Source organism: Rattus norvegicus, chromosome 20, assembly GCF_036323735.1.
Source record: "Rattus norvegicus strain BN/NHsdMcwi chromosome 20, GRCr8, whole genome shotgun sequence".
NCBI lineage: Eukaryota > Metazoa > Chordata > Mammalia > Rodentia > Muridae > Rattus > Rattus norvegicus.
The window spans coordinates 49,024,311-49,048,849 of NC_086038.1; the positions used below are offsets into that span (position 1 = coordinate 49,024,311).

The window sequence follows — 24,539 nt, forward strand, 5'->3', positions numbered from 1 at the left end:
TATCTCTATGCCAATAAAAGAGACTACAGTGGCATTCATGCGCCTGTGCAATTATGGCTGTGGGAACATCCTAAATAACATCCTAAGCCTAAATAACAAAAGGAGCAGCGAAACTGACCCGGGAGCCAGCAGCACAGAGGCTTGGGCGACACCATACAATGTGTGCACAGCAAACATGGACGCATTTATAATGTGCCGAGATAACCCTGTGCTCCTACCTCACATGCTGACTTATGTGTAGTCATGAAACTGATTCCATGTAATGAGATTAAATCCAGTATTTTATTACAGAAGCATTGTATAACGGTTTAGACACGGGTCACTGCCATTGACTGAGCACCGCCATTAATGTTTTCAGGATTAAGGATGGGTAAAATTCACAAAGCGCCCCACACACCTGGCATTTACGCTCACTTTTTCAATGGAAAATGAAGAGTCCACAATATGAATTTGTGTTTGTGTCCCAAATATAGAACATATTTTTAAAAAGTTACCTGATTTCGTCTCCTCGGACCAGTGAAAGAATCCTAAGCATCGTATAAAAGGAGAGAAAAAAATGATTACTAAAGAAGTTGTGTTAAAATTTCTTTTCTTCTTCATTAACAATTACTGCTAAACTTCTGCCAGAACATCTTCTGTAGCAGTCGTTACACAAACCAGAAGCCGTGAAGGGAAGCCCGGGCTGAGGTAAAGTCCCCATAAGAATGAAGTCCTTACCAGGCATATGGGTTGAACGGAAGAAATCTTACAATTTTTGCCTCCCCAATCCTCAAAACTGGTGTAGAAACCTTTATCCAGGACATACTGCTCTCCCGTGAAGTCAGGGTTTTCGTAGGCTACCCACCTGCAGAGACACAACCCTGGTGACCATTGGTTTTATTTTACATATGAAACTACTACCTCACACACCCCATTGAGTGCTGTGCTGCTCAGACCCCATTTCTCTTCTGTTCTCCATTAATATTTAGGGGCAGATTGACTTTTTCTATCTGTCAAATCCACACGATGTTCAAAAGAATGTCTCGACGCAAACTATTTGGTGCTTCTAAATACTAAATTTCTATGAGAATAATTTTGTGTTGTGATTTTCCCCCTATTTTCATGCCAAGGAAATACGCTGGATCTTAAAAAGGAGTCTGGGGGCTGGGGATTTAGCTCAGTGGTAGAGCGCTTACCTAGGAAGCGCAAGGCCCTGGGTTCGGTCCCCAGCTCCGGAAAAAAAAGAACCAAAAAAAAAGGAGTCTGATTCTTTCTTTTTTTTTTTTTTTAAATAAGAACTTTTTCAACATAGTTTTCTGCAGACAGATCTTAACAGGAAGCTATGCTTCCTATATAACAAATCAGAATGAATACTAAAAACCTGAAACAAAGAAAAGCATTTCTTTTTCCAAATGGTATTTCCAACTTAACTCTAGAGAAAACAAAGCTGAACCAGCCCCCCGGGGGTACCAAGCTCACATCACTTGTAGTGCCCCCAGGGGTACTAAGCTCACATCACTTGTAGTGCCCCCAGGGGTACCAAGCTCACATCACTTGTAGTGCTCCCAGGGTACCAAGCTCACATCACTTGTAGTGCTCCTAGAGGTACCAAGCTCACATTACTTGTGGTGCTCCTAGAGGTACCAAGCTCACGTCACTTGTGGTGCTCCTAGAGGTACCAAGCTCACATTACTTGTGGTGCTCCTAGAGGTACCAAGCTCACATCACTTGTGGTACTCCCAGAGGTACCAAGCTCACATCACTTGTAATGTTCCCATGTCATCTTTGCAGCGACCTCAGAAAGATGCAATCAGTCAAACCCACTCAGTGAAGCCACCATGTCCTGTGCAAAGGGGACTTCTTTGAAGGGAAAAAAGTTTTGTAATTCTATTCCATTCAACAGATCCTCAGTGTCGCCTACAGCTAACTAATCATGCGAATGATTCGCTCACAATTTGAACACGCACGTCACCCTCAGAACTTTCCAGGTCTATGGCATCACATTTCCTGAGGATTCCTGGCACGCCCACTTCACAGACAGAAAGCCATTCCTCTTTCTTGTACAGCAGACGCTGACTTCCCATCAGCCACGCATGTGCCAGGAACCAGACAGACGAGAAGAGTTCACACATGGAAGGAGACAAAGCCCCTGTGCGCTTGGAAGACGGAGGAGCATCGCAAGTAACTACCAGTTGTGACACTGCGCGGTGGGAGACCTGTCTGAAGTGATGTCCTCAGTTAAGGCCAGAACACAGGCTTTGTGACCTGCCCGCCATGTTTTCGTGGTGTCTGTATCACCACTGAAGCATCCCCACGAGAAGAACAACCACTCAGAGGAAAAGGAACACTTCAGAAACTAACTGGTCAGGAGACACTAAAGCGCTAACATCCAAAAGCTCACCTCTGGCCACCTCAAGGCAGAAACTGAGACCCGGCTCTCTCAGAAAACAAGCCTTTCCCCTCCCCAAATCTCAAACCAGCAGGTTTTCCAACTTCTGCATCCTGCGAGGTGAGGAGTTTAGAGGCCTGGATCTCCCTGTGGCCCTGACGTTAACTCTGAGGAGTGCGACAGGGGTCCCTTAACTGTGTCTTCGGTTATGGGGGAGGGAGCTGTCCAGGGCCCTGTGCTGAACCAGAGATGCTTCAGGGCACAGCTGACTTTCAGGGCCACCGTCACACACATCTCTCAGGTAAGCCTGTGGTTGCGGGGCAATGACAACCACAACAGAGAGCCCTGCTCCAGCCATGGGTGCCTCTTCCTAAGGTAAACCACAAACACCAGAACTTGCAAACAAAAACAGTAATTAAAGAACACAGGGCACATCTCAGAGCTCTGGGCCTGTGGCAGCTTGAGCACCAGTGGCTTCAAGCCTTTTGGGTTGACTTTCAGGAGAGGAAGCACCCGTGAAGAGAGACCTCTGAAGAATCACCTGTAGCCAGGACAGGCGCATGCCCCGCAGAGCCCTCCCACCCTCCCAGGTCCTTGTTGGTAGTTGTTAAACTAACAGGGGTAGGTGTGTGTGTGTGTGTGTGTGTGTGTGTGTGTGTGTGTGTGTATGTGCAATGTCTGTGTGTGTGTGTGCTGTCTATTGTGATACATATTCACTGTGTGTGTGGTATGCATGTGTGTCTGAATGTGTGTGTGTGCGCGCGCATGCGTGTGTGTGTGTGTGTGTGCTGTCTATTGTGGTACATATTCAGTGTTTGTGTGTGTGTGGTGTGCATGTGTGTCTGAATGTGTGTGGTGTGTGTGTGGTATATGTGTGTGTGTTGTATATGTATATTTCATGTGTGGTATTTGTGTGTGTGTGTGGTATGCATGTGTGGTATGTGTGGTGTGTGTGTAGTGTATGTGTGTGGTGTATGTATGTGTATATGGTATATGTATGGTGTGTGTATGTGATATTTGTGTGTTGTATGTGTGTATGTATGTAGTGTATATGTGGTATATGTATGTGGGTATGTAAGTATGTAGTGTGTATGTGGTGTATGTGTGTATGGGCGTAGTATGTATGTGGGTATGTGTGTATGTATGTAGTGTGTATGTGGTGTATGTGTGTATGTGTGTAGTATGTATGTGGGTATGTGTGTATGTATGTAGTGTGTATGTGGTGTATGTGTGTATGTGGTGTATGTATGTGGGTAAGTGTGTATGTATGTGGGTATGTGTGTATGTATGTATATATGTGGTGTATGTATGTGGGTATGTGTGTATGTATGTAGAGTGTATGTGGTGTATGTATGTGGGTATATAAGTATTAGTGTGTATGTGGTGTATGTATGTGGGTATGTGTGTATGTATGTAGTGTGTATGTGGTGTATGTATGTGGGTATGTGTGTATGTATGTATATATGTGGTGTATGTATGTGGGTATGTGTGTATGTATGTAGTGTGTATGTGGTGTATGTATGTGGGTATGTAAGTATATAGTGTGTATGTGGTATTTGTATATTGTATGTGGGTATGTGTGTATGTAGTGTGTATGTGGTGTATGTATGTGGGTGTGTATGTGTGTATGTGTGTAGTATGTATGTGGGTATGTGTGTATGTATGTAGTGTGTATGTGGTGTATATGTGTACAACTGTGCTTCTCTCCTACTTCCCCCCAATACCAAACCTCAACTGTTACAATAAGAAAAAAAAAGCCTCTTGCAGGAAATACAACTAAGAATGACTAAAAATAGAAACAAGAAAGTCCAACCCCCACTGAAGGAGACCGACAAAGCTGCAGCATGGGTAAGGAGGGAGGAAGACAGGCTCAGAGCACTGCGTGCTGTGCTAACTTATCCTGCATCAACATTGACCCAGCCTCCTCCAGCTTCCCCTGTGAGGGTAGATGACCGGCTGGCTTGTGACTAAGGAACGAGGATACCTGGTGACCATTTCTCCAAGACTGAGAGGCTCACTACGACCTTTCCCAACAATGACAAACATGATCTGAAGTACTGCAGAGCCACAGAGCCACCATATTGTTTCCGGTGGCTTCTGCCACATGTTCAGACAACTCCCAATTCTGGTAGATGGGCAGCTATGATCACACCATGTCACCGAAGGGATACTGCAAGTGACAACCTACCCAATGACGTAATGACTATCAACAGGAGTGTTTTCTACTGTAGACGTGTTGGATTGGCCAGGCTCTTGGGGGAGGCCTGCAGAAGTGCAGTAGAGTTGGGGCCAGTCAGATTCAGTAGGCAAACACCAACCGCTTACCACAGAACCAATGTCAGCTCTCTTCGTATGTCCCTTTAATAACATTATCACTTAGAAGAAATCAGAAGGGTCCCCAGCTAGATCATGAGAACAGTTCCCTACGGAAGAGATCTGACATCAGCTCCTGGGGAGCCGTATGTTTCAATCATACCCACTGCGGGACCGACCCTAGGTCAGCCACAGCACAGCACAGCAGCAGAGCCAGGCGTGTACTACAGACCCACACCATGGAGTCCAAGTCAAACATGGAACCTGAGTGAGCTGGGAGAAGAGAGCCAGCCAGGCTGAGGGCCACAGGTGAAGAGGCCCACCTCGGGGAAAGCCACAGCCCAGGTGAGAGTGTTTGCTTGGTCCCAGATATCGAGCCATGCCTGCAGCAAAACGCTTTTGTTTGATTGGTCTTGTCATTGTTACTGTTTTTCAGATACGATCCCACTATGTGTGGCCTTGAACTCAGTTTTTCTGTCCCCGCCTCTTGAGTGCTGAGAGTACAGTTCTGTGTTACTGTGCCTGGCCTGAAACAAACTCTTCTCCAGACTTTGTACAGCCAATAAGTTCTGTTTCTATCTCTTGGGCTGGCACGCTTGATCCGTCACTTCCACCTCAGAGTCATGTCTCAGTCAAGACTTGGTATTGGTAAAAGCAGTGGGCGCCATAATCCCAGCATCCCAGCAGACTGGGGTAGGCAGATGCCAAGGTCGGGTCAGCCGTGCCAGCAACCAGACTCCATCTACGCTAGGTAGTAGTCTAAACAGTAGTTTTTACGCCAAAATACTAGTGAAGCACCACCAATAGGTGTGCCACTATGGGGGAGCCTAATGGGACTTTAGCCCAACCTCAAGGTCAGAGCCAGCTTAGTAACAATCCACTCATTCAGAAAACGGTCAGCAGGTCCGCATATTTCTACCATGACACCCAAGAGCCTGCTCCAAGTACGGGGAGGGTTATAATCAGAATATTTTCAGAACAGCCAGGAAAGTGGCACCGCTGTAAATACCAAGGCCCCGAATTAATGTTTACCTGTGAGATATTTCCTGAGGACTGACTCTGGGTCACAGACCATTAATTCAAACAGAAACCCTAGCGAACCCCAAGCTTACATCCTGGTGGAACGACCTCACTTACACGCCACTCAGAACATTGATTGACTGCGTCTTCACGCCATAGCCCGTCTCCTTTAAATTGGCAACGATTCCTAAGACATCGATACTGGAGCCTTTGGAGCCGAAGTTCTTCTCACTGTACATGATCATGTGAGCATTTGAGAAATCCTAATGAGACGGAAAGACTCAAATGTAAAGGGTAGCCGCTCAGCATCCCGAAAGGCCACGCACTAGCTGCGAGCTTCTCTTGAACTTACACTTAGTATGGGCCGTAAGGACTGGAGTTCTGCACTGTAGCCGCCCCAGGCATTCCAGTCCCTGTACTCTCCCTCTTCCAGCAGGTACTGATGGCCGGTGAAGCCACACTTCTCGTACGCAACCCAGCTACAGGAGAAGGAGCAAGTGGCCTGTCAGACATTTCAGTGCTGGCCTTCCTGACAAATACAAGTGTTGGCATTCTATGCAAACTTGTGAAATTCTCTGAGTTTACAAAGGGCAGCATGTAAATTTATGTGTCTTTGTTAGAATCCTTTGATGTGTAAGAGAATCTGATGTTCAGAGAAAAACTAAGAACTAAGAACTAGAAACTAAGAACTCTCTTTACAGAGAGCTCTGTAAAGGAGTGGAGCTGTGTGTAGGCGTGTGTATGCCTATGTGTACGTGTGTGCTTGTGTGTGTGTGTGTGTGTGTGTGTGTGTGTGTGTGTGGTGTGGTATGTGTGTGTGTGGTGTGTGTGTATGTGTGTGTGGTGTGGTATGTGTGTGTGTGTGGTGTGTATGTGTGTATGTGTGTGCTTTTGTGTGCGGTGTGTGTGTGTATGCACTTGGGGGTGTGGTTGTGTTACGTTTAATAATTAAAATGGGGGGCTGGAGAGATGGCTCAGCAATTAAGAGCACTTTCTCCTCTTGCAGAGAATCCCATAACCGCTAACAACTGCGACTCCAGCTCAGAGGATCTGATGCCATCTTTTAGGCTCCTCAGATACTGCCCGGATGCGGTGCACACATACACATAAAATAAAGATAGATAATTAAACAAGAGAATTAGAACGAAACTCAACAAGCAAAATGACAAACTCTACACACTTCTGACTATTTACAAGATGGTGTCAGTGTGTATACTCCTACTAGAAATGTGCAAGGTCTATAAAATTCAAAATTAATGTAAATTATAAAATTCATGAAAATTAATAAATGGTTCATTGGATTGGAACATGATACTTTAAAAATCAATCTGCACAGACAATTTTATGAGCTCCACACCAGACCCTCCAGCCACGGTCTCATGTCCCTCCCAGCATGTGTGACACCCTGGGGTTCAGTCCTCACGAATCCCTACTCTCCACAGAAGATCAGCAGACTATAACCAAGAATGTTGTCTTTGGGGAAAGAGGGTGCATCTGTTACTCCATCAGGGAGAAAGAGAAACTGTTCCCGGTCGCCCCTCCTACTTACACGCCTCTTAGAACCTTCATAGACCCCACCGACGTAAAGGGCACATTTCCGTTTGTTTCCTTCCCGGTTGTTTCTTCTGTCTCGCCTCCTTCCGTGACCAAACCACACATTTCCGTTTCTAGCTCCATACACCTTCCTTGGAAGGAAGGCTTTTCATAAATAACTACCTGCAATGGAAGTGAGATGTGCCAATAGTTTGGGAGAAGTTAAGTAGCTAAACAGCTCGACATCGGATCTGTCATTCAATGGCGCTTACTTGGGCTGGGGTGTGGCTCCTTGGTAGAGCTCTTACCCAGCATGTGTGAGACCCTGGGTTCCATCCCCCACGAGACATAGCCAGAAAACAACAACAACAAACAAAAGCTGGACACAGTGGTATAGCCTACAATCGCAGGTCTCAGGAGGACAAGGAAGGAGGAGCCCAAGTCTACGGCCAGCCAGGGGCTACAAAATAAAGTCTGCCTTGCCTCAGCAAAAGCAGGACCAGTGGGCTGGGGATTTAGCTCAGTGGTAGAGCGCTTACCTAGGAAGCGCAAGGCCCTGGGTTCGGTCCCCAGCTCCGAAAAAAAGAACCAAAAAAAAAAAAAAAAAAAAAGCAGGACCAGTGAGACGGCTCAGCGAGGCTCAGTACGATCTCCCCAGACTCACGTGTTGGAAGGAGAGAGCCAAGTCTCACCAAGTTATCCCCTGACCCTCACATGTTCACAACATGCCAACACACACATATGTACACACACACCCCTTCACATGTTCCATGGCACATGTGACAACATGCCAACACACACACACACACGCACACACACACACACACACACACGCACACACACACACACCAGACAAATATAAGCAACAACAACAACGATAGCACTGAATCCTGGAATACAGAATGAAATTTCCTTATCATATATAAACATCAACTACATAATAGCACCTACTAATACAGTTAAACAAAAACCATTAGGCTCCCCCTCTTTCTACCGAAAGTGTGGAACACTCCAAAGGCAACCATGGTGGAGGGGACAGGTGTAGGAAACAGCAGTAGCCGGTGCATCTGGGGCGGGGAGAGCCATGGGATGGAGCTGGACACATGGCCGTCAGGCAAAGGCCTAGCTCAGTCTCCCCAGACCAATGCCGAATAGCCAAAAAGCTGAAACTCTCCTGTGTTGCCAGCCATGGGCTCAGCACTTAGCAATTCCAACCAGGAAGGGTAAAGTTAATACAAGAGTGAAGCTCGAAGGCCACGCTAAGATAGCCGGTGCCATTAGCCTCTTCCTGAAGGTTATCGGGAGGGAGATTTAGAGGGGAAGTCACATTAGCATCATGCACATAAAGATCATAGAATAATTTCTCTCTCCCCTACTCCCTCAAGTTCTGGACGCACACCCGCTCATCCATATTCATATTCATATTCATATTCATATTCATATTCATATTCTCTCTCTCTCTCTCTCTCTCTCTCTCTCTCTCTCTCCTTTTTACCTTGGGATCTGTAGGGAATTCAACTTTACGGCCACCCTAAAACAAAACAAAACAGACAGCATAGTTAAAAAAACAACCCAGTTTCCACCGAGAGTGTTCAGTGTTATCGCAGTAGTTGAAGTACACAGTGTGACTACTTTATGGGTTGTTTTAATTTACCTAAGATGATGCGGAAACTGTCAAAGGGAAATGAAGTTTACCCAAGACCATCTACAGCCGAGACCTGGTGGGTGTGCTCACCTGGTGTGCGCTTCCGTTCGGATTTTGGTTGGTTTGTTGTTTTGTGTGCAGAGAGCAGACCCACGGCCTTGCACTCCACCACCGAGCTACATCCAAGCCCCTTGGTTTGTTTTGCTTTGTTTTTTTTCACTAGGAAATTTTCTTATAGTTTTAATTTGCATCTCAAGAGTCAGTGCTATATTTTTCTTGTTCTTTTGAGACCGGGTCTCACACACCAGGGAGACCAGGTTAGCCTCAAACTTGGGATCATCCTGCCTCAACCTCCTATAACTTGTACTTCTTATTTCTCTCGATAAATAACCCTAAGATTTGCTACATCTAGACAAGATATCTCACAGGAAATGAGTTCTACCGTCTGCACTGGCAGGCCTGCACACCTTTTGTATTGGCAACCCTGCCTGAGCCGGTCCTTCCCAAGCCATGGCCTTGGCCCGAATCCCACCCCTCCCTCTGGTTCCCCTGCCAGCACCCTCGCCCTTCCTATTTCCTGCCTGGCCCCGGGAGGCATCTGACTTTGCAACCCATAGCCTACAAAAGTGCTAAAGCTCACACAGCAGGAAACAATAAGAACTATTAGATAGCAGTTAAAACCTCTCAAAGGATGGCCTCACTACATACACTTTTGAAATAAAAGAGTTATTTTTTTTTTAAAAAGTAAAAACCAAAACTAAAAATCAGAGAGGAGAGCATTGCCTAACAACACTAGGCAGACACAGGTCAGTGGTTGATAAGCCGGGAGATGTTCCTTCCATGTGTTTTCATGAGCTCAAAAACTGCAGCCGAAGTCTTCCAACGGCCCAAATAAACTGAAACCCTAAGTAGGTGAACTCAACCAGCCAGCTAGACCGCACGCGGCCAACGGCGCCTTCTTAAAACATAGTCCCTGGGGGCTGGAGAGACGGCTCAGCGGTTAGAGCGCTGACTGCTCTTCCAGAGGTCCTGAGTTCAATCCCAGCAACCACATGGTGGCTCACAACCATCTGCGGTGGGATCTGATTCTATCTTTGGTGTGCAAGACAACAGAGCACTAGCATACAGAAAATACATAAAAAAAACCTTAAGAAAAAATTAGTCTCGGGGCGGGGGGACGCTCAATAAACTTCCGTTTTAAAACGGTCAAGTTGCTTTTGAAGCTGGAAGACAACTCTGTCACGCGCTCCCAAAACTAAAACCGGGATCTTTGAAAGTGTATTTAATTTTTTTAAAAAAAGTCTCAAGTCGTCTGCATCGAGATCTGCAGATAATCGAATCAGACGCATCTAACTTTCCAATCTGTCTCCGGCTGGCTCTGAAGACATCTGCCATGCCGACTCTCACAAGCCGAACTCCCAGCGGAAGCTCCACCTTGGCGTTCAGTGAGCACCTAGCATCAGGCGGCACAGCCCAGAGCCTGGTGTGGTAGCCTCACCCCACCTAAGCCTCCATCCCAGCAGAGCGGCCAGGGACCAGGACACAGGAAGCAGAAGCACAGGCTCCAGGTAAGGAGGTTGAGCATTGACCGCTCACCCCAGCTCCCCTTCACCCCTCAGCCCTGCCTCCCGGCACTACCTCTGTGCAAGTCCTCAGCGTGCCCTGCCCAGCTCTGTGCCCGCCCTGGCCTCACGTGCATCCTCTGCCAGCTCTAGCAGGGGCGGTTCCGCTCCTGTTTGAGATTCTGCTTCCCTATTCAGATGCTTTTCCTAACTGTGCCCCAGCCCTGCCTCTTCTCCCACCCACGGGGGTTGTACACGACATCACTTCTGCTTTCCCTACATAGTTCTCCACTCACTAGGCCTCTCTTGGCTGAAGCTTGGTGCAGACATCTGTGCTGTGAGGCAGAGGATGCCCTCAGTGCAAAGGGCATAGCCTTGTCCACCTTTCCTAACCAGGAAACTGGGTAAGTTATTGCTTCTACGATTTCTATCCAGCGATTGGATTCATCTGTCTGTTACAGATGCACGTAAAGCCGTAAAGGCTGCTTTTATCGCCCAACATCCCATCTGGTAGGTTATGGAGGTCAAGCTGAGAGACTTCGGAAAGCCTTGTTACCATTTTCAGAGGCCGCATGGATCCGATGTAGGCTTCTTCCGTATCCCAGAAGGATAGGTCAGGGTATTCTCCCTGTTCCAGGATGTAGGGGATGCCTTGGAATCCAGGCTCTTCGTAGATCAGCCATCTAAATGATCACCAGGGGAACAGAAAAGCAGGAAGTCATGGTTACTTTCTCTCCCCTCCTGCCGGATACTCAGGACCCCAAGACAGGGCAGGGTGAGAACAGAGGAGGGTGTGGTCGCTCTCCCTGCAAGGGCTGCACCTGGTCTTCAGAGGAGCCAGCTGTCTGGTGCTTTCCCCTGGCCCATGAATTCCTCCTGGCTGGCGTGGCCACTTACTTTGAGCCACATTATAACTGCTTTTACATGCAAATGTCTCTGTCACCTAGTGAGAGACCCCAAGTTAGGCCACCTCAAGCCCTGTTTTAAGTTAATACTTCATTTGTAAATAAAGACTCCCGGCATGCTACTTAATTATTTCATGAGGTGTCAATGTGTAGCAACCGATCCCTTCCGAAAGCCTAGAAGGAACCCCACCTGGAGGTTCAGCCAGGCCTCACAAGGTTGCTACCAGGAGGGAGTGCTCCTGACTCATTTTACAGGCGAGGTTAGGTCACTCACCCCAAGGCAGGGCTGCTGTGAGCTGACCCCTGATACCCCTCTCTGTCAGTTTTTCACAGCAGGTTTTTTCCCCACTGCTGGGAGTGTTCCAAACACAATCCACTCTTCTCACTGTCACAAGCATCCTCGTGTGCACCCCTCAGCACACACTGCTGTTGTCAGGGGCCCAAGGGCTGCCTGTTCCCAGGGTGCAACACCTTCCGACATGAAGTACCACATCCCTGTACCGGGCTTGTCAGCTTCTACCTTGGCCAGGGAACGGCGGCCCCACCTACTCCTGAGCAAAGGACAGGGAGCCATAAACGTGCGCCCACTGGAGCTAAGGGCACGTCTCTGGGAGGGTGCCACTATTGGAGAAGTGATTTATAGAATTCAGATATTGCCTTCCCTCGGAAACACGGCTAGCCCCTCCCGGGCTCTCCTTTCTGATCGCAGCCCCACCCAAGTGATAACTGTTGTCTGGCTGAATCACCTGTCTGGGGTACTCTATGAACCACACTATGTTCCCAGATGTTGGCCCAAAAGGGGGAGCTCTAAATAAACCCTTCATAGCAAAACAGGTCTGAGGATGGGGTTGCTTTTCTCCTGTTTCTGGTTTGGGCTGAACATCCATTTTTAGTGAACATCCATTTGTTCGTGTTAAAGATGCCCTTGGACATTTTTAGACTAATTACCCAGAGATTTGTCACCTAGTTCCTGCTAAAGATCAATCAACACGTACACAAAAACTAGGAGGCCCCATGGTCCACAAGTAGAGACCAAAGCCAGGCTAGATCACAGTCACATGGGGGGGGGAGAGGGAGAGGGGGGGAGAGGAGATAGCAGAGGGAATGGGGGAGGAGATAGGAGAGGGAATGGGGGAGGGAATGGGGGAGGGGATGGGGGAGGGGATGGGGGAGGGGATGGGGGAGGGGATGGGGAAGAGAGTGGGAGAGGGGATGGGAGAGGGGTGGAGGAGGAGATGGGGGAGGGGAGCAGCAGAGGAGCCAGGAGGGAGCCTGGATGACCTGCTGGGATGGATGTACCATTCTAGCTAACAAAATACACTCAGTCTATATAGTCAAGGTTTTTTGTTGTTTGTTTTGTGTGTGTGTGTGTGTGTGTGTGTGTGTGTGTGTGTGTGTGTGTTTCTGTGCTAATGTTACACTTTAGAATAAGCTAACTAAGGGAGAAAGAAGCCATCTCTTAAACAGCCTGCAATACCTCTAAGCCAGAAGGCGCAGGCTGTGGGGGTCACACTAACTTCCTGTATCTAAACCATGAGAGTCAGGACGACACACACATTCCTGGAGCCCAAGGCTGGCTCTGCATGCTAGCTGAGGAAGGGAGGTTCTGCAGTGAGCACAGAACCTGTTGAGTCTGACTCCCTCACAAGTGGGTGGCTGTGATTTCTCATAAAGGGCATGGGTGAATCATGTAGTAACCCTGAAATTTTGACATGATTTTTTTTCTTTTTAAGATGTATTTTTATGTATAGTGGTGTTTTGCCTGCATGTATGTCTCTCTTAGAATATCAGATCCCCTGGAACTGAAATTACAGACAGTCGTGGGCTGCCTTCTGGATGCTGGGAATTGAACCCTTGTCCTTCAGAAGAGCAACCTGTGTGCTCTTAACTGCTGAGCCCTCTCCCTAGACTCAAAATGAAGATTTCAAAGTCCCTTCTCTTGTGGCCTTTCCTTCTTTGGGCTGATCTGTGACAGGCTTTCATCTGATACTAAAGTTTCACTCTCCTTGAAGCACAAGGGTTAGTCACACAGCAAATACAGAAGGGGGTGGGGGACTCTGCTAGGAGCAGAGCATATAAAGTGGCGAGTCCTCCCTCCAAGAGCCAGTGCGGGGGACCTTCTGAGTAAACTGGGGGACCTTCTGAGTAAACTGGGGCAGACATTCACCTACGCAGGTGCTCTGGGGGATCTGAAGATCTTAAGCAGAGCCTTAGGAGGGCGGGGAATTTTCTTCAGGCAAAGCCATTTCCGTTTCTAAAGGAACGTTTTCCCTTCTCCACTGTCCTGAGGTAACGAGCCATGCTCACTAAAATGCATGGTTTGTAGTCGTATCAATTGTAGTACAAGAAGCATGTGTTTATTTTTACCATCATGAATATTCTTAAGTGTGTACATAAAAATATACATGAGGGATGTGCACGAATGTATTCTTTTTCTTTTTAAAGATTTATTTATCATATATAAGTATACTGTGATTGTCTTCAGACACACCAGAAGAGGGCATCAGATCCCATTACAGATGGTTGTGAGCCACCATGTGGTTGCTGGGATTTGAACTCAGGACCTCTGGAAGAGCAGTCGGTGCTCTTAATCACTGAGCCATCTCTCCAGCCCACACCAGTGGTTCTTAAGAACCATACATAAAAACTGCTGAACTATGGCCACTAATCTTTATATTAAAATATGTGTTGTCATTCCTTTAGAAATACCCCTCCGTTCCGTAAGAAAAATCAGTCTCATGACGTGTGTTTGTTCTTAGAGCAATTGACTCATAGACCGGCCACCTAGCAGGCAACACTAAACTGAGCATGCCCAGCTGGGTCCTAGGGGATGTGACTGGACATAAACACTGGCCAAATATTTATGAAAATTAACTGAAATTTAAATGTGAGGATCTTCAAAAACCTCTGACTAACTTGGCAAAGGAGGGATGTGCAAGGACCCGTGTTAACTAGACAAGCAGACGTGACATCGTCGGTAGGCCAGTGGTTAGTTTGTCACATGAGGACGCATCACAAATACATGGCGCCCCCTCGAAGGAAGTGCCCTGGCCAAAACTGTCCAGCTAAATCCAACCTAAATCTAATCAAACCATTCCACCTAACCCTTCACACAAACGACATTCAGGGAGTAAGAGGATCACAGGAAAACAAGCACTCGGAGAAGCCCACGCTCCGAGACAACTGGCCGAAGGCCTCTTAGAGCTCAGGGCTCATTGCAGGGGAGGGGCAGAAAGATTGGGAGAGCAGAGGAATAGGAGGGTTGCTGTGAAACAGTGTCTCCTAGAAATGTCAGAGGCGCTACGCCCATGAGCCTTCATCCACACGGCTGCCGAAACGTGACCTGAACAACACCGCAGCCACGAGACAGCACAGAAGGAGAGGAAAAGGAGAGCTCATGAGGCCTCTACACCAGACACGGAACCACAAATGACTTAGGGGGGTGGGGAGGAAGTCCTCCCCAGGGAAGAGTCAATGCCAAATGGTCAGCCCTGAAAACATACCCATATTTATATATTTATAAATGCGTGTGTGTGTGTGTGTGTGTGTGTGTGTGTGTGTGTGTGTGTGTGTGTGTGTGTGTTGGAAATTTCTGGTTGTGTCACGTGATGCAGACTCATGATGTTTTGCTGAAGCAAAAGCCATTGACAGGACGCATGACGCTTGGGGACATTATAAGTAGGACCCAACAGACAGTGGCCGGGAGCCTGCATAGCTTGTCAAGCAACCCCTCACGGGTCACGAGTCTTCGCTGATCTACAAGCATCCTCACCGTGTGCACCGCTCAGCCTTCTGAATGTTCGCTGCTGATCCTAAAGACATTGCAATGTCACATCCACGGTATAATATATATTGTTACTATCACACAGCAGCGAAAAACACAGGCAAAGCAATGGTGTGTGCGGTCCTAGGAGAGGATTTATGTGTGCGCAGAGGAGACTGGGACCAGAGCAAGTGACATGGATCTGCGGCACGGCTGGAAGTCACCTAGGTCAGGAGTTTGGTGGTAGCTCCCACAGGGTTGTGTCATTACTAGGCCCCGGAAAACACGTGCGGACATACATCCTTCTGTAGACGACAACTACTTTTAGTAAGAGTGAGAAGAGCAAGCTTGGCTCGTGAGAAGGCAGTCGCTTCACTTCCAGTCACCGGCTCTCTTTAGCTAATGACCCTGGTCCAGGCAAGGTGGCCCGCCTGTCTTCCTTGCTTACATCGTAGGTAGGCTCCCTTTGATGTTCTAAAAGTCTTTGGTTTTATTAAAACACACCCTAGAACTATGCAAGCCTGACTTTGCCTCGAGGAGGATGGGGGCTAAGAGTAACCAACCGTTAAAGCTAAGGTTTAGATATCAGTCATAGCCAACAGAATTTGAAAGGCGAACTTAGTTAAGAATTACTCATTCCCTCAAGAAACAATCTGAGAAGGCCCGTGACACCCTTAGACATGGGCGGAAGAGCTTAATCTAGAGTGAAGGGGCCCCAGGGACATGTTTCCTAACGGGATAAAGGAAAGCACCCCTACCTCATCTCCCCAACCCCTCTCCACCCGACCCTCATCCCCACCCCAACCTCCCCCACCCCGCCCCCAGGACTTCTCTGCTCACACACTGAGAATACTGCACCGACGGCCGGGTGCTTATTACCAGTGAAGTCCCTCAACCTAGCCAGAGGTGGTGGCTCACATCTGTCATCCCACACTAGGGAGAGCAGGGTGGATGGAGAGACTAAGCCAGCCATAAACAATCCTCTTCCTTAGAGATCCGTGAAAGCATTAATGCCCCGAGCTTAGCAACTGAGTTCAGTGAGCCGGACTTTGAACGGACATTGCAGGCCACTGGCACAGAGGTGAACAGCTAAAGAAGCCGCCCAAAGGCAGGGGTCATGAAGACATTCTACCAAGCTTCCCAATCTCTCAACATGAAAGTGCCTGAGGCACGTAATGCCTTTTCCCTCAGCCGTGTCCACTGGACTTTGGGATCTCGTGTAGTACATAATTTAGTCTTCTCACGGTCATTTTTCCCTTTCAGAACTTGCTTTTCTCTGCTTCTCTTCCCTGCAGGGCTGGGGGCTGACCTCCAGGCAATCCTGCACACCAGGCAAACGCTCTGAGTCAGTTACATCCACAGTCCTTTCAAAACCTTCCCTAAGTGGAAGACTGCCAGGTTCTACCCGCGACCTCTCCCTGCAACCCAGGCCCACACTTCTGCTCACCCTCCTGCCCTCTCCTGCCCACTCACAGTGGATCTCGGATTTAACATGCCCAAAAACCACTTCTGAATTCCCCTCTTCCCTCCACACTCTTCCTGTAGGTCTCCATCTCAGAAGAGGCCAAGCTTCCAAGCCCCTGCACCTAAATACAATTTATAGGCAAAATGCAGCCGGTTCTGCCTTCAAAATGCATCTCAAGTCTCACCACTTCCTGCCGCCACTGCCACAGCATCTAAGCCGTATCACCTCTTGCCTGTATGACTTGAATGGCTTCCCTGCTGCTTTCCTCTCTTTCTCCCTTCTTAGCCACCTCTTTATAGCAGTCAGCAATCCTAAATTGTGCCCTTTCCCTTCGCCATGCTCCCCCTGCTACCAACTCACTCACAGAGAGAGGCAGGGACTGTGGCTTGGACGTGCCCCTCAAAATGCCATGTTGAAACGTAACCTCCACTGGGAGGTAGTAAGAGGGGATCAGGCAGACCTTCAAGAGGTAACTCAGTTATCAATTGAGTCACGGGGTCTCTCTCCTCATGGATGGAGTCACAGAAAATTGCTAAGACGGAGGACTGGTTTTTCTCTAGGTGTATTTCAAATTTTTAGACAAATAAAAGAACAAAAAGTCATAAAGGAGGTAGCTGATCGACAACTTATTCCCTGTTACCAAGCCCTAGATAAATAAAACACTGTCCTTGGTTTGAATACCGCCTGTGACTAGAAACTGTCTACTTAGCAAGGCGGCTGCTTCCATTTCAACCACCAGGAAGCCAAAGCCAACTTCTCGGTGTCCAGCTGCTTCCTGCAGGTCCCCACAGAACATCAGAAAACAGACAGAGTTTCTTCTACCTTCAAAGATGCCTACTACCCACTCCAAGCCAAAGCCCCTTAGTCTCGCTTCCTACAGTCACCCAGATGGTGCCAGTTCGTGATTTCAGAGGACTGAAAGTTGGAATTCGTGATCTGCAGGTTACTTGGTCCCTCAGCCTGCACAAGCAAACCGCTCTCCATGATAACAACAACCTCAAACTAAGTTTCTCAGCAGCCAACAGAGCACCCGAGACTCGGCTAAGGGGTGTTCTCTCGTCAGCTCAGCATAACTTAGATCACTTTATAAGGCAGACTACGAAACTACGAAACCTCTGGCCGCACGTCCCACTCCTAAAAACTTGTCAGTGTTCACGGAATACGTAAATAGCTATATGTCACATACGGTATCATTGATCTAATTACGCACCTCAGAAAACTTACACAAAAACACAGTGTTTAAAAGAGAAGAGGCACGGGTGACGAGATGGCTGCGTGGGGTGAAAGTGCGTGACGCCAAGCCTGGTGACCTGAGTTCGATACTCAGGGCCCACATGCTGGAAAGAGAAACTGATTCCTAAAAGTCCTTTAACTTCCACACATACTCTATAGCACACACATGCCACATACATACATACATACATATATATATATATATATATATATATATATATATATATATATATGTGTGTGTGTGTGTCTACACAGTGTACGCAAATACCATAAATAAATAAATAAATAAATAAATAAATAAATAAATAATTGTAGTAACTTCCAAAGAAAGATTTTTATATATAATGTTGAGTAACTTTGATGGGGTTTTTGTAGCATTTTGCAGATACCCTCCCTGTGCCTGGGCTTTGGGCTCTGCTTCAGAGACCACGCCCTCTGTCCTGCACCTCCACTTTTTAATCCTCATCCCCCATTTCCTTCCCATTTCCTTCCTATTTCCTTCCAACTTCCTTCCTATTTCCTTCCCATTTCCTTCCAAACATTATTACAGTTTCACGAGGCTTGCATAGCCAACACACAGCCTTGTATAACAATGGCGAAGGAAGTGTGTTCTGCTCGAACCCGTCCCACCTGTAACACTGAATCGCATCCTTGCAATGATCATGAATGTATAATCCACTGTGCAGCTGTGAAGGGCTGGTTTCTCTGTGGTAAAGGAAAGGTCCTATGGAGACCGGGTTTTCCATGGCTGGGATATACAGCTCAGTGGCTCAGATTAACCCCAGCACAGGAAATGGGGAGGCTGGTTAAGAGGAGTGGGGGTGGGGTAATGGTTCAGCACCCAGAGCCCTGTGGGTGAAGTACAAGGCCTAGAGACTGGAGTTTGGATCCCATGCTGAGTCCCTACACCCTCTCAAGTACTCCTAACGGAGCCTTATTAAAGCCGCATTTGACATAGAAGACTTACGTGCCCCAGTGCACTTTGATGGAACACGTCTTCTGCATCACGCCAAAGCCCTGCATTTCCTCAGTGTCGTCAAAGTAGGAGTTCAGGAGTCCTAACCCATCCGGCTCAGTAAACAAGTCAATCTGACTAATTCTGTAATCCTGGAAGAAAAAAAAAACCCACATATTACATATACAACAAATATGCCGTGTGCCGAACTTGTAAATAAGTTCACTGTTCTTTCTCTTGCGATAACTGAAAACGTTATTTAAAAAGTTAATGTGTATGTGTAAGCGCCTGTGTGTACGTATCACATGCGTGCCTTGTTCTGGTGCTGAACTGGAGTTACAAACAGTTGTGTTCACAAAGCATATTTAGAAGATAAAGAGGGAAAAGAGGAGGAGGAGGAAGAGGAGGGAGGGGGAAGAGGAGGGGGAAGGGGAGGAGGAAGAGGAAAAGGGGGAGGAGGAAGAGCAGGGGGAGGGGGAGGAGGAGGAGAGGGAGGAAGAGGAGGAAGAAGAGGAGGAGGAGGAGAGGGAGGAAGAGGAGGAAGAAGAGGAGGAGGAGGAGAGGGAGGAAGAGGGGGGGAAGAGGAGAGGGAGGAAGAGGAAGAAGAAGAGGAGGAGGGGGAGGAGAGGGAGGAGGAGGAGAAGGAGGAGGAGGGAGGGCTGGAGGGATAGCCCAGTGGTTAAGAGCGCTTGCCGCTCTTGCAGAGGACTAGCGCTCCACTCCCAGCACCCACAGCAGCCTTCTGGAAACCACCTGCGACTCCAGCCACAGAGGACCTGACACCCTCGTCCGGATTCCACAGGCATCACACTCACGAGCACACAGCCCCCTATACACATACATATGCACAATTAAAAACACCATCTTAAAAAGCCGAAAGGCTAAACAATGCGAGGAGCAACCCTAAGATCTGTTGTCACTGGAAATAGCAATGTCGGTGAATCACTCGCGTACCACACAAGTGTCACAAGCGGCTGAGCCTCGAGCCACGTGGCGACGTGAAAAGCTTTCGCTGTTTTAGCAAACGGGAGTTATGTCCCCGAGCTTCCTCCTGCACGAATCACGGAGAGCAGTTACTCACAGGATGTGATCTTGGAGAATAATCATGAAGACAGAAAACAATGACTGAGAACCGAGGTGTGGAATAGAAGGGGACAACAGCATTGTATTTGTGGTACATTAGAATTATCCGAACAGGAGATTCGAATACGGCCGACCAGAGGGCATGAGCTCAGATAAGTGAAGGGACAGACATGAGTCATGATGGCAAACTTCAGATGACTGCTTTAAACAACGCGTCATTACACATACGATTTGAGCAATAAATAAATAAATAAAAATGTAGGCGTGTGTGCTACACTTATATGTAAATGGGAAATATTCTACGGAGAGGACATCTTAAAATAGTGTTTCCTCGGAGCTGAAGAGTCGGCTCAGTGGTTAAGAGCCCTGAAGTTGTTACAAAGGACCAGAGTTCAATCCCCAGCACCCGCATGAAGGCTCTCCACCCACCTGTGTACCAGACACACATGTGGTGCACAGAAGTACATGCAGGAAAAAAATTACTCATACACATAAAATAATAAAGTAGTAATCCTCATATCTTATATGACTTCATCACACTCTGTACCCTAGTTAAAATGAAAAATTGAACTGGCTATGATGGTACATTATATACATACATACATGCCTATATTATACATACATATATATATTATACACACATACACATATACATATACACACATATTATACATTATATACATATATGCATATACACATATATATTATACATATACATACACATATACATATACATACACATACAAATAGTACACATATTATTCTGGGAGCTAAGACCATGCAGGAACGTGGCTGCAATGTTTTGAAAAGCTTGAACTAGAGAGTCAGACCATGCCAAAAGCCACTAGAAGAAAAACCCTTTGGGGTTAATGATCGTCATCTAAGTCTCAGCGATATTGACCTGTAGTGTGATCCCAGTGCGTGGAGAGGAAACAGGAAGATCGCGAAGTTCAAGGCTGGCCCGAGCTTCCCAGTCTTAAAGCAAACAAGAGGCAGCACTGACCTAGGAACTAGGCAGCGCTTCTCTCTGCTTCCTTCTTTCCCATTTTAGAAGCTTCCATTTTTCTCTACCGCACTCCCCCTCCGTTGTATAAAGTTTATTATTTAGCCTTCCACTTGTAAGACACCAGAAATTACATGTTTACAGAGAAACATGCTGACTACACCTTCTTCCTTAAAAAACAGGCAGGAAATCTGTAATTGACCTCAAATATCTCAAGTAATCTGGGGTTCTGTCGTTGTTTAGAGGAAAGGTTTATTTTGGGTCCATAAGTTCAAGGTCATCGCCAGGATCTAAGATGAACCTGGATATCACTGTAGCATGTGTGAACCTTAGGGCAGGTCACCTAATGACAGCCAGGAAGCAACGAGAGAGATCCAAATACTATTTTAAATCCACAAAATCTGAGCCCAGCCGTCAACTAAACTATTTCTATCCTGACTTTCTAAAGTAAAATACATCTTAAAGTACTTAGGGAAAGCAGAATGTTTTGTAGACATAAAATACTAAGCAAGGGACTGGAGGGATGGCTCGACAGTTAGAGTCCTTGCTGTAGTAACAGAGGACCAGAGTGCAGGCCCTCGTACCTCTGTCACCGGCTCAGAGCCAGGTCCAGGGGACCTCACACCCTCTTCTTGCCTCCACAGGCACCTGTGCACATATTTTCACACACTCGCTCACACACACACACACACACACACACACACACACACACACACACAGAGAGAGAGAGAGAGAGAGAGAGAGAGAGAGAGAGAGAGAGAGAGAGAAACATAAATACGAAATAAAGGAAGTCTTAAAAAGAAAATAGTTCACAGAGAATTCACGGCAGCTAGGTTACTTATTCAGCTTCTCCTTTGGGGTGTGAGTGGAAGGCAGGGGCGGTTATCATGAAATTATCTAGTGATTATAATGTTCCTTTTCTAATTGATTTATGATATACAAGTGCTTACATCATAAAATGCATATCCACAGAGTACCAAGCAAATGTTTTCTTTTTTCATTCGTTTCGTAAAATGGGTCCCTTAAATTAAGATTATCTCTGACGCCCATCTCCGTGTGCTGGATGAGGTCCACACTTCCCACAACCTACCTGGACCACGTGCCTGATGGAACCGATCACCACGGGTTTATCAGACTCTGCTTCTTCATCCAAAATGTCCTCTGTTCCCCAGAGATTGGACAGTTCCAGTTCACCTTCCTCTAGGGCAAGGGAGTGCCCTTCAAAGTTGGCTTTCTCATACAAAATCCAACTGTGAACAAAACACAACGAAGCCATTATCAGTTACGGTGAGGCAGGCATGACTGTTTAATTCTGGCCAATGTGCAGTGTACGCCCCTAACTAGAAATGGCACAAGCCCTTCCCCAGGACCAACCTTTCTGGGTCTTATGACGCCTCAGATACTTAAAGAACTCTACAGGTATTTTTGGAGAGTGTTTGAGTTATCACTGTGATAGTGTGCCCATGTCCATGGAGCTGACAAGGGAGACTGTCATATGTGCTCCCTGGAAGAGCTTTCCCCTTGCATGTATGGTACCACCCATTTCTCTTAGTGGAATTATAGTGAACACATCACAGTTGAATCAATGGACACATTGATACACAGAACTATATTTGTCTTTTTAAAAAAGGGGGGAGTTTTGAAAGATTCTCCCCAGCAACCACACAGAATTCAGAAAAACATCACAGTGAGAGTGGAGAGGGCTCACACCTTCAAGAAGACATTTTGAGTTGCTAAAGGAGGACTGGGGAGGTGGTCCAATGGTTAGGAGTGACTACTGCTTCTGCAGAGGGACTAAGGTTGAATCCTAGCACACACTGGGTGGCTCTCAACCACCACCACCTACATTTCTGATGTCTGATGCCTCTGGCCTCCATGGGCATTTGTACGCACAAACACTAACACACACACATATACATAATTAAAAAATAAATTGTTAAAACTAAACAAGAAACGGTTTCAAAAGAGATAGCAGCAGCCATGCTACAAACGAAATTATCTCGCAAAATTTGTTTTTAGCGTAATTTTCAGTCTTCTAATTTGATAATGAAAGTACACTTTGTTTTTCTAGGGAAGATGTTCACTATTTAGAAAAACATTAAAATATTAAAAGTCCTGTTGGAAAAGATGTTGTATAATTAATTAGATGGAGATTAAATGAAACACAGCTAACTTTTTAGGTCGTAACTCTGTTTGGTGTATAGTGTTTGTCCCCAGCCCAGCGTGCACAGACAAAATGAAGACAAACACGGTACCCTGATTGTTTGTAGTTGTTTCCCTTCACTCAACTTCCTGTGCGTTTCGGAGAGACAACCCAACCAGCTAAAGATTTTAGAAACTGTCACAGTGTTTACATTTTCGTTAATCTCCTAATCAAAACTAACTTTTGTCAAACTTCAGCTCACTTCTTCAGTGAAGTCCTAGAAATTTATTTATCTTTCCCTACAAGCTCATTTGGTTTACTGATTTATTAAATTATTGCCTGGGCGTGGTGATATACTCCTTTAACTCCAGCCTCGGGAGGCAGATGCAGGCAGACCGAGCTCTGTGAGTTCAAGGTCAGTCTGCTCTTCATAGTGAGATCTTGCTTCCATTTCTCAAATGTATTTGTGTGTGTGTGCCTGGGTATGTGATCCACGGTGTTCAGGTGGAGGTCAGAGGGCAACTCGTAGGAGTCAGTGCTCTCCCAGCACCGTGTGTGTCCTAGGAAACGAGCTCAGCTCACCACGCTTGGTGGCAAGCACTTCTACCCAGTGAGTGAGCTTGCTAGCTTTGCAGGGTGCGTGCGTGTGTGCGTGTGTGTGTGTGTGTGTGTGTGTGTGTGTGTGTGTATGCACATGTGCATGTGTGAGCATGTACATGTGTGTGCACGTGTGCGTGTGTATGCTGATCCGTGTGGGTGCACCGGTGTGCGTGTGTTTGAGATTAGGTCTTGCTACATAAGACCAGGCTGGCTTGGAACTCACAGTGACTTTCTTTTAACCTCTTGAGTGCTAGGATTATTGGCATGAGCAACCACATCCAGCTTTGTTTAACCCCATACAGGTTTAACAAGTCACACCTGACCTATAAATAGAACAAATGTAATTGTTCAATAAGATTTATTTATTTTATGTATGAGTACACTGTTGCTGTCTTCAGACACACCAGAAGAGGGGAGGGCATCAGATCTCATTACAAATGGTTGTGAGCCACCATGTGGTTGCTGGGATTTGAACTCAGGACCTCTGGAAGAGCAGTCAGTGCTCTTAACCACTGAGCCATCTCTCCAGCCTAAACAAATGTGATTTTAAAAATATAAGCTTTAGCTGGGGTTTAGCTCAGTGGTAGAGCGCTTACCTAGGAAGCGCAAGGCCCTGGGTTCGGTCCCCAGCTCCGGGAAAAAAAAAAAAAAAAGAACCAAAAAAAAAATATATATAAGCTTTACTTGTTTCTACATGTTTTTGTTTTTGTGGTTTTGGTCTGTATGTCTGTCTGGGTACTTGTATTCAGTACCAGCAGAGGCCAGAGGAAGATGTCTGATCTCATGAAACAGGAGTTTCAGATGGTGTCAAGCAACCTGTGGATGCTGGAAACCAAACCCAGGTCCCCTCGAAGAACTAAAAGTACTTTTCCCTGCCAAGCCATTGCTCCAGCTTCCAAATGCAATCCTTACCAACCTCATTAGATACCCATGAGCCAAGACGATACT

At 46.8% G+C, this 24,539-nt stretch overlaps 1 protein-coding gene across 2 annotated transcripts in view; it reads right to left on the minus strand.

Annotated features, from left to right (window-relative positions):
• Window positions 1–24,539, minus strand: part of Crybg1 (crystallin beta-gamma domain containing 1) — a 196,368-nt gene that overhangs the window by 16,638 nt on the left and 155,191 nt on the right. For both annotated transcript variants that reach the window (XM_063279640.1, XM_039099292.2), the window contains 9 exons: window positions 21,939–22,098; window positions 18,775–18,914; window positions 10,998–11,124; window positions 8,730–8,765; window positions 7,251–7,417; window positions 6,054–6,180; window positions 5,819–5,964; window positions 718–844; window positions 495–527 (listed from right to left, as the gene is read on the minus strand). In XM_063279640.1, coding sequence (XP_063135710.1) covers window positions 495–527; window positions 718–844; window positions 5,819–5,964; window positions 6,054–6,180; window positions 7,251–7,417; window positions 8,730–8,765; window positions 10,998–11,124; window positions 18,775–18,914; window positions 21,939–22,098 — 1,063 coding nt within the window. The remainder of the gene's footprint in view (window positions 1–494; window positions 528–717; window positions 845–5,818; window positions 5,965–6,053; window positions 6,181–7,250; window positions 7,418–8,729; window positions 8,766–10,997; window positions 11,125–18,774; window positions 18,915–21,938; window positions 22,099–24,539) is intronic.